The 10,138-nt window shown below is 45.4% G+C and overlaps 1 protein-coding gene across 5 annotated transcripts in view; it reads left to right on the top strand.

The window, feature by feature from the left end:
* The first annotated feature begins 2,494 nt into the window (after nucleotides 1-2,494).
* UBP1 (upstream binding protein 1) overlaps nucleotides 2,495-10,138 on the top strand; it is a 55,561-nt gene continuing 47,917 nt past the window's right edge. For 2 of the 5 annotated variants that reach the window (XM_025884803.2, XM_025884836.2), the window contains exon 1: nucleotides 2,495-3,138. In XM_025884803.2, the coding sequence (XP_025740588.1) occupies nucleotides 3,026-3,138 (113 nt within the window). In that variant the 5' untranslated portion in view covers nucleotides 2,495-3,025. The remainder of the gene's footprint in view (nucleotides 3,139-10,138) is intronic. The other 3 variants (XM_025884810.2, XM_025884817.2, XM_025884827.2) reach the window with 3 other exon arrangements.

Here is a 10,138-nt window from a genome sequence, read left to right as displayed (position 1 = left end):
TTGGGGGGAGGGAGGCAGTGCGGTGCCAGATGCCATGTTTTGAAGACACTCAGGCAGCCCTGTGGTCCCAAATGAGGCACTGAGGTTTCTGGCCAACAGTCATGCAAGTAAGCTTGAAAATGGGTCCTCCTGCCCCAGGTAAGCCCTCAGATAACTGTAGCTCCAGCTGATATCCTGACTGTAACCTTAAGAGAAACCTGAGCCAGAACAATGCAGCAAAGCTTGCCCCTCAGATACGTGTTGGTAAAGTTTTTATTTATTGGAGTAGATTATAAATTGATTCCCAAAAATCCACAAAGCTTAAAAATGAATTGTATCAGTTTGGCCTAAAAGGGACAACGAAGAGTACCACGTGAAGAGAGTACTTCAGACCCCTGCACAACTACAGATGGAAAACAGCTGAGAAAACTACTGAGTTGTAAACATGGGCTACTTTTTAAGGAACTGGAAGGATAACTCAGAGGGCGGAATCAAGAGTCCAGTGGATGGAGACAAGAGCCACTGAGTATTCCCAGGAGGTATGATGAAGTCCCAAGCAAGGAACTGGCAACACCTACCCAACTGGATTTTAGAATGTCTATGATCTAGTGACTGCTGTGGGCCTTCCAATCCCCTCTTTGAAGAAAAATGTCAATAGAGGGAAGTTTCCTGTGCCTCTCGCATTATTGCCTGTGAGGTATGTGGTAGTGACTGGGGCAGATCATTTGTCTTTTTAACTCACAGATCTTCATACTGAGGAGCCACTTTAAAGAACCACTTAATGCACACCCAAGGAACTGTATCCAAAGAGCCTTATCTGTTCCAGGACCTCACAAAATCCTGAACCTTAATGTTGTAATGGGATGAGAACTTTGCAGGGGTCTGGGGAGGAGGTGAGTGTCTACTGCACGTGGAAAGAGTATACATTTGTGGCCAGATGGTGGATTTTGGAAGTTTGAAAACATGGCCCCCCCAAACTATTTAACTTTCCTCCCAATAATCTTATTCTATGGCTGCTTCACTAATACAGTACAGAATAAAGAGTCTGTGTCAGTTTCTGGTCCCAGGCCTTCAGTGTTAAAGAAAAAAATATTCAGTGTCACTTGTTAAAAATGGCAAGACAGACTTTACTCAGGACCATTACAATAGGTATTAAGGTTCACACCGACACAATTTTGCAGCGGAGATTAGGCTCAACTCCAAATACAGCATGGCTAAGTGGGACTCTGGAGCCAAGGAGCAGGTTGGGGGTGAGTGAATGTAAAGTTACTATGAAGAAATTACTAGGAGGTAAGGCAGGGTTGTTGTGGCAGAAGTACCTAACAGGATTCTTTTGAAGGCCCGCCAGGGTGATCAGACATCACTTGGGGGATGGCTGAGGCTAAGGGACCTGAGCAGATAAGGAGGTAGAGGGTTCTTGCTAAAACTGAATTTTACAAGAAAGTGCACAGACGGGTCTAGGAGAAGGTTTGGAGTCTGACTAAAGTTTGGTCCAGCAAAGAATCTTTGTCATTAAGAAACCAGTAATTTCCACTTCCTGTTGTTTGAGACACTTGCTTTAGGAACCCAGCTGCCTCGCTGACAGGAAGTCAAGACGACACGAGAGGCCATTGTGTAGGCATTCCAGCAACCCCAATTGAGGTTCCAGTGGATAGCCAACATCAAGCAATAAAACACGTTGAGTGGGGAAGCCCTTGAGATGACTTTAGCCCCAGCCATGCCACTCCACCCACAGGAGAGACCCTGAACGAGAACCATCTAGCTAAGCCCAGTGAACCTCCAGAACCATGAGCGATGACAATAACATGACTGCTGGATGTTACTGTGACTGAAACCCCAGCTTAACCCAGGCTCGCCATTATGCTCACTGCAATCTGCAATTGGGAGACAGCCGGAACCCTTTACAGGAACGTTGATTGGCCTACACTCACGTCAATCAAGATTTTCTGCCCAATAGGCTTTTCAGCCCCCAGGCACCCCCCGCCCCCAACCGATCTTTCCATCTGTAGTTTCGACAAAACCCAGAGACTGGAAAGACCACAAGGGAGCAAAGCCCATCCAAGAAGCGGCGTTTAAGGGCGGCTTCCTCGGGTGCGGTCCAATGAACTCTTTCTTTTGGCAGCCAATTCCGTCCTCGAGACCGCCCAAGAGGAAGAACGTTTTGATTGGTTGTTTAGTACGGGGGCACAGAGACTCACGGGAGCCTCGACCAAGCACTTGCCATTATTGTCCAGCTCGCCTGTCAATCAGCTCGCCTTTCTAGAGGGGCGGAAACTGGCTGCCCAGCGGGCACCACCTCTTTTTGGGCTGGCGTGCGGGGAGGCGGTGGGCCGCAGGGGCTGCGAATCTGCCGCGTGGGCGGGGCCGCGCTACCCGGCCTGAACAGTTTCTCGGTCCTGAAGCGCCGGGAGTTCCCCAAAGCGCCGGGCCGAGCGGGGCGGGCCCGGGCGAGGGGCGAAAACCGGGGTGGGGGCGGGGCCGGGGCGGGGCCGGAGGAGGCGGAAGCGGCGAGAGAGCTCAGGCCGCAGCCATATAGGAGCCTGCGTCCGGGCCCGCGGAGCGGCGGCGGCGGGGTTGGCCGGGGTGGCGGGGCGCTAGTACCTGGGCGGGTGGGCCGAGGGCCGGGGTCGAGACCGGGGATCGGGTGACTGGCGGGCTGAGCTCCCGCCCCCGGGCAGTGCCGGGGAGGATGCGTCCGGAGGCTCCGGGGCGGGGCGGGCGGCGGCGGCTGCAGCGCTAGCGGCGCAGGGGGTGGGCGGCGGCGGCGGCGGCGGCGGCGGCGGCATGAGGCGCGGGGTCGGCGCCCGCGGGAGGGAGGCGCTGCCGGCTGCCCGGCCGCTCCCGCTGCAGCTGCTCGCCGGGCTCGCCGTGCCCTGCTTGCGGGGCCCCGGACGCTCTCGCCCCGGCCGCCGCCCGGGCCGCCTGTGGTGACCATCCGCCGCGCCGCCCGAGGCTTCACCCGCGCCCTCCCCCAGGGCGCGCCCGCGGAGCTCCGGCCCCATCGCCTGCTCGCGGAGGCCGCGCCGGGCGGCGGCGAGGCCGGAAGATGGCCTGGGTGCTCAAGATGGACGAGGTGATCGAGTCCGGGCTGGTGCACGACTTCGACGCCAGCCTCTCGGGCATCGGGCAGGAGCTGGGTGCCGGCGCCTACAGCATGAGGTACCGGGCGCCCCGGGCCGGGCGGGCGGAAGCTTCGGTTTCCTTGGGGAAGGCCTGCACGACCCAGAGCCTCTGCCAGGCGCGGCTGCGCCCAGCAGTGCCCGGGCCCTGCCGCGTGGCCGTCGGGCCCAGGGAGCCCCGCGGGCGTCTGTCCCCCCGGGTGGCGGGCGTGGGAGGGCAGCCCTGCAAGACGCCCCGGGAACTGCCTCTGAGGGCTTCATTTTTGCTGTAAAACTGGCCGGCTGTTGGGATGACTTGGGTTGGTGGGGGAAGGGGCTTCCTTTTCCTTGCAAGTGATTTATAAGCCCCTTGGAGCTGAAATAGAGTGTACGAAACGGTAGAACTTGTATTGGGAAAATACTCTCCAAGGTTTTGGTTATCAGTTCCTATTCTGTTCCACATTGTAGTCTTTCCTGGTAGCAAATTTTAATCACTTGCTGTTACAATAGTAATTATATCATAAGTGAAAGTAGACGCAGGGGGAAAAAGCACCTTAGTGATGTTTTTTGATTGTTTCAAAGTGAAATTTTTCGTTTTGGGGACCACCCTCTTAGGCTCTTTTCTTTTGAGGAAGGCTTTAAGATGCAGTGATTGCACAACAAACAATAGTTTGTTTAGTCTCCGCTGCCTGTACCAGCAGCCATTCATTTTGTTTAATTTTGAAGGTTGAAACACATCAGAGCTTAGTCTCTGGCCTTTATCCTGAAGAATGCTGTGTTGGGGGTTTTTGTTTTGTTTTGTTTTTGTTTTTAACTTGTCAGTTTGGTGGTTTTTTATTTTTATTTTTAGCAGTATATTGAAATATGGTGTATGCACTATAAGTTCATCTGATTAAGGTGTACAATTCCGTACTTTGGCAGCTTTTTGTTAAGGCGAATTGAGATTTTTCTAAATGTGTTCTTTAATGCCTGATGTCTTTGAAGTGCTGTCCAGTCTCCCAGTAGCTTTCATACATCTCACTGCTGCTCTCGGGGAGGACAGAGAGCATAAATGTCCTGAAGAGAGACTTAGGGGTCCGAGCAGGCCTGGAATGGTGGGGGCTGCTCCCTGAAGAAATTGAGCTTTTATATCTTAAAGGGGAAACTCTGGGCAATAAAGAACTCTCAGGAGGAGATGTTTCTTGAGAGTGTGGAAGTGTGTGGAGGAAACCAGATTCTGACCCTGATTAGGTATGTGCTCCTCTCCCTGAACTTGGCACTTGGTCTCCGCAGTTGTGCAACTTGAGGGCTCTGGATAAAGTGACTTATTTTCTAGAACAACTGTCTCAGTTGAAGAAATTGATCTATTGAAAGTCATAGGGTCACCCCACACAGTACTAGAGACAGTGATTTCCTAGTTAAAACACAGGCCTCGAGTGCCATGCTGCTCCTTGAGACCAGTTAAGGTACATGAAGGGAATTTAGTGTTTTCAACTGAAAAGTTGCTTCTCACTTCTCAGTTATGGTAAAATGAAAGTTTGCTGCCAAGAACTTTGCTTATTAGGGTTATTTTGAGGTTTTACTTTTTTCCTAGAGTTTTATTTGTTTTAGTGACTCAGCCAGCTAATGAACTTTTGTCTATGGTTTAGTCTGAAAAAGAAAATCATGATTTTAACCTTTCCCTGACCTTGTTCTTAAAATAATGTCTGACAGCTTTATGATTACAGGTCTTTTACAACACTTGCCATGGGGAAACTTTCCATTAAATGTTTTTGGTTATTGCTTACATGGTGTGTCATTTAATCTAAAATTTCAGGTATTTTTGAAGGCAAATACCAGTTTTTAAGGAGTTTACTTAGGTTTTGTTTTGTTTTTTCCCATATTTAATTGGGTCCTCGAAACTGAGGAGCTGATGAGACTACTTGCTTGCTTCTTGCAAATTCAAGGCCCTTTATTTGAAATTCAAACTTGGGCAGTTCAAAAGTGGACTTGATATGAACTAAGTCTGAAGAAGGCTTTAGGCTGTTGGAGGCTTCCTTTGATTGCACTTCCCGGCTTGGACCTAGAGTCCTAAGAAGGCTGGATCTTAGGAGCCTGGTATCTATCTTCTGTATGGGCAGGCAGTCTCTTTTCATCTGGCATCAAATGGGATGTAAGGCTATTGATTCTTATCTTTCTCTTTGATTTCTTTCTTAAGTTCAAGAAGTAAACTCAGGGTGCTATATTTGAAATTATTGGAAAAGTGACTTCTTAAATGAAAGGCTGCCTACAAAGTAAATTTTTTTGAATTCCAAAGTAAAGTGAAGTATGCTTATTATATTTGCTCTCTGGATGGCTTAAACCATCCATTTTTATTTTTTTTTTAAAAAGATTTTATTTATCTGATAGAGAGCACAAGCAGGGGGAGCAGCAGAGGGAGAGGGAGAAGCTGGCTCTCTACTGAGCAGGGAGCCCTCCTCCATCTCAGGACCTGGGGATCATGATCTGAGCCGAAGGCAGACACTTAACTGACTGAGCCACTCAGGAGCCCCTTAAACTATCCATTTTTAAAGACTTTTTAAGAAAATGGGGGGAAATGCTTTGTAAGAAAGATGGTTTTTCTCAGTAGTCTGACTTAAAAATGTGTTTGCATTAGGGCACCTGGCTGGCTTGGTAGACCATGTGCCTCTTAATCTCAGGGTCGTGAGTTCAAGCCCCATGTTAGGCATGGAGCCTACTTTAAAAAAACAACAACAAAAAACAAAACTATTTGCGTTAAACAATGCAGGCTGATAGTATTGGGTGTGTCGTGGCAAATTTCTGATACTGCCTTTGCTTCTTCCCCTCCTTTTTTATCTTCTTGACTCTTTCTTTTTCTGTCTGTCTCTGTCTCCCCTCCCCCCTCCCGCCCCTGCCTTCTCCCTCCCCGCTTCTGTGTGTACTGGTATACCACATTTGTATGTGAGGTATGAGCTACTGCAGATTCTGTTTGAAATGAGGCAGGTCATAAATGTTTTTTAGAATCTTAGTTACCATATCAAGATTCTAGAGACGGGTGAAGAGACCTTAGAGACTTCTAAACCAATCCTTTTATTTTAAGTGAGTAAACTGAAGCCCATAGATGTTAACAGTGTTGGTCCAGGTGACCTGTTAGTGGCACTACCATTCCAAATGAAGGCTAAGCTTCCCCTCACTGAAGGAAGGCTGAAACCCATTGTAACTTGAAATCTGGGTCATTCATGTTTTCTGAAGTAAGGGACAGATAACTAAATGACCTTTAGAAAGTAGCTCATTAAAACTTTCTTAAGAAGGTCTTTTGGGCCACCTGGTAATTTTCTTTCCATCTTACTATTTTCATGAAATTTATAATCTGTAACAACTTAATTTTTAGGACTTAGGAAGTACCGTGACCTCTTTAGATTACTCATTAAATATTAAATTATTACTTTACAGAAGGCAGTTCGTCTTGTTGCCGCATAGACTGGGGAGACCTCGGGTTGTGAGGCTTTTGACCCAGCTTGTCCAAATGATGTCACCAGAGGCTCTTGATCTCATCAGGAGAAAGACTTCAAGGACAGACACAACACAGCAGTACAAGCAGGAAAGTTTATTAAAGCAAAAGTATGCTCTCAAAATGCGAATGCTGGCGGGCTCCAGGGACAGTGGGAGAGTGGTGTCCACTAGGGTTTGGATTTTTATCCACGCCCATTGTGGAGCCCAACGCGGGACTTGAACTCACGACCCTAAGATCAAGACCCTGAGATCAAGACCTGAGCTGAGATCAAGAGTTGGATGCTTAACCAGTTGAGCCACCCAGGTGCCCCTGGGTTTCTGTCTTTTAACAGTTGTTAACAAGGGGGTGCAATCTTCACTACTTGAGGAAGGGATTTCTTGGAAGCATAGCCTTTTCTTCCTTATTTGGTCAGGGGTTTCCTGTCATGGCACCTATAGGGAGGAGATTTTAGCTATGGTAATGTAGTGTAATAAAGGAATAATGTGAACCTTGACCTACTTTGTCAGCCATCTTGGACCTGTCTGGTTTGGTCCAGTTTCTTGTGGTTTTGTTTTTGAGTGCTGCCAGGACAGGCCTCTGACTTCCTCATAGTTGGCAGTGACTTCCTGTATGCTGGCTTGCAGGCATCCTATTAGAACCTAACTAACTGCCTACTCTGAAACCATCGTAGTTGTTTTCCGGGAAATGATCGGCTCACTTTGTTCATTTTTGAGGAAGTTTCTGTCACATACCCAGATCTGAATAATCATAGTTTAGTTTTTCTTTCAAGTTAAAGTGATATTCTGTGAGAGAAACTGCTCGTTCAGCCTACAGATCAACATGGTGGCATAAAAGCTTTCCTTGAAACAACCATTGCACTTCGGTGTGCAGCAGAAATATACCTACCCAAGAACCAATATATACTAAAATTAATAATTTTTTTTTTAAAGATTTTATTTATTTATTTGACAGAGACAGAGACAGCGAGAGCAGGAACACAAGCAGGGGTGTGGGAGAGGGAGAAGCAGGCTTCCTGCTGAGCAGGGAGCCCGATGCGGGACTCGATCCCAGGACCCTGGGATCATGACCTGAGCCGAAGGCAGACGCCTAACGACTGAGCCACCCACGCGCCCCTAAAATTAATAATTTTTATGCAGTGACCACCACTGCCTTGATTTGGGTACAGTTTGGTGCCACTGCCTTGATTCATGCTAAGGCCCCAGCAGTTCTAATCACCATTGGTTGAGTGCAAATGTCATCAAAGTGAAAAAGGCAAATCATGTTTTAGTATTGTTCTGAAAATAGGTTTGACCTCCCGAACCCCCTGAAAGAGTCTGTTTCCTCAGGATACCACAAATTACACTTTTGAGAATCTCTGGTTTAACGTGTGCCACAGTTTAGATACTTAAAATGTTTTCTTCTAAATTAAAGTAAACCCATTATTAAAGCTCAGAGAAGTTAAGTAGCCTGCCACAATGTCACTCAACAAATGGTGGAGCTGGAATTTGAAGCTCTAGAGCTAGGGTATGGCTTCTACTTCTTTCCATTGCACCCTTTGGCTGCCTACCAATTAATAGAGAGGTCTTCTCAAGGTAGTAGAGCATGATCTTTCTGGATAGGAGAAAAATCAGCCAGTAAGGCTATATGTATTTTTTCTTTGTTTTGTTGTATCTTGCTTTTTTTTTTTCCCTCCAGGACCTTGCTGAATTTAAGAGTTCTCCCCCCCACTTTTTAAAGATTTTATTTATTTATTTGACAGAGAGAGAGCACAAACGGGGAGTGGGAGAGGGAGAAGTAGGTTCCCTGCTGAGTAGGGAGCCACATGCAGGACTTGATCCCAGGACCCTGAGATCATGACCCAAGCTGAAAGCAGTTGCTTAACCGACTGAGCCACCCAGGCACCCCTGAACTTAATAGTTCTAATAATTTGTAGGATCTCAGACTTTCTAGTTAGACAATAGCTTTAAATAATGGTAGATTTATTTCTTCCTATATGATCTTTACATTTCATTTTCTTGCTTTAGTGTGTTGGCTAGGGCTTCACTGCAGTGTTATTTAGAACCACTAGAAACTTGAGTTTTTAGTCTTCTTACTGATTTTAGAGAATGTTCCCAAAGTTTCATAAATAGGTTATCTTTATTCCTAAATGAGATTGGTCCTCAATTTTCTTTTCTTCCTGTTTATTTTTTTTAAACATCAAAGCTGTATTAGTGTCAAGTGAGTTGGATAGCTTGCTCTTTTTATGGGCTAAAAAGTTTTATTTATGTATTTATATGTGTGTGTATATATGTATATAGGCTCTACGCTTAACATGGGGCTTGAAGCCACAACCTTGCGATCAAGAGTTGTGTACTCTGTGGACTGAGTCAGCCAGGTGTCCCTAAACAGTTTTTTTATGAGATGAGACTTAACTGTTTGTTCAAGATTTTGTAAAGCTCACCTGGAATACAGCCTGGATTTGGTGATTTTAACTTTTTATGCACGAGTAGGTGTTTGCACTTGTAATTGATTTAACAGACATAGGAATATTCAGAATTTATGTATGTTAGCCAGTTGTGGTAATTTTAATTTTAAATTTCATAGAAAATTGCTCTAAGTTTTCAGATTTTTTTAAAGAAGATCTCTACAATATTTGTGATTGTTCCCTTTTACTTTATGTGCTACTATTGTCTTTTCCTTCTTTTGTGACCTATTTCAGAGGTTTGTCTGTATCTTCAGTGCTTCTCAAGAACCAAATTTTGGCTTTATTTTTCTTTTCTGTTGGATTTTCTATTTTACTTTTGTGGTCATTTTTTTCTCACTTTCTTGCTTGCTCTTGTTATTTTCCAACTTCGTTGGTTGGATGCTTTTTCCTCCTTAGTTTTTGGTGTTTGTTTTCTAATAGATGCATTTTAAAGCTATATATTCAGCTGAGTCTGTCGGAGGATTTGAAGGCAACACCTTTTTCTTCATTCAGTTCTGTTGTTTTCTTTTTTATTTTCTTTCTTGCTGTAGTTCTTCATATATCCTGGACACTAGCCTTTGATCATGCATATATGTCATAAATACCTTACCTCTGTGACTTGCCTTTCCATTCTCTTTTTGGTGGCTTTTGAATGTTCTAGATTTTGATGTGGTCACATTGACTAATCTTTTCACTTACAGTTAGTCCTTACTGTGAGGGTATAAGATATTCTTACAGTCTTCTCTAAAGATTTATTACTTTATAATTTCATACCTAAGTATACAGTCTGTCTGGAATAATTTTTTTTCTTTTGGTATGGTATGAAGTAGGAGGCCAATTGCACTTTTCCCTGCTTGAAAAGACTTTTTACTCGAACCTCTTCACAATGCCATTCTGTTCTAAATCAACTGTCCAGAAGTGTGGTGTTCTGTTTCCAGATTCTGTATTCTCTCCTTGTGTTCCTGGGGAATACTCAACTAGATCATGCTTTGTCATTATACTCTTGGATTTGGTTTGTTAATTCTTAATTTGGGACTTTTGCCTCTATATTTATGGCTGAAACGAGCTTTTCATTTTCTTTTTTAGCTCTGTTTGTGGCTAGTTTTGACTTCAAAATTAGGCTCATAAAATGAGTCAAAGTATTTCTTCTCTTTCTGTTCTGTTGAA

Source organism: Callorhinus ursinus, unplaced genomic scaffold, assembly GCF_003265705.2.
Source record: "Callorhinus ursinus isolate GAN/ISIS: 27379988/994484 unplaced genomic scaffold, GSC_fseal_2.0 scaffold1, whole genome shotgun sequence".
In the NCBI taxonomy this organism is placed as follows: Eukaryota; Metazoa; Chordata; class Mammalia; order Carnivora; family Otariidae; genus Callorhinus; species Callorhinus ursinus.
Note: the sequence above shows the minus strand (reverse complement) of the source record. Positions and strands in the feature narration are given on the sequence as shown.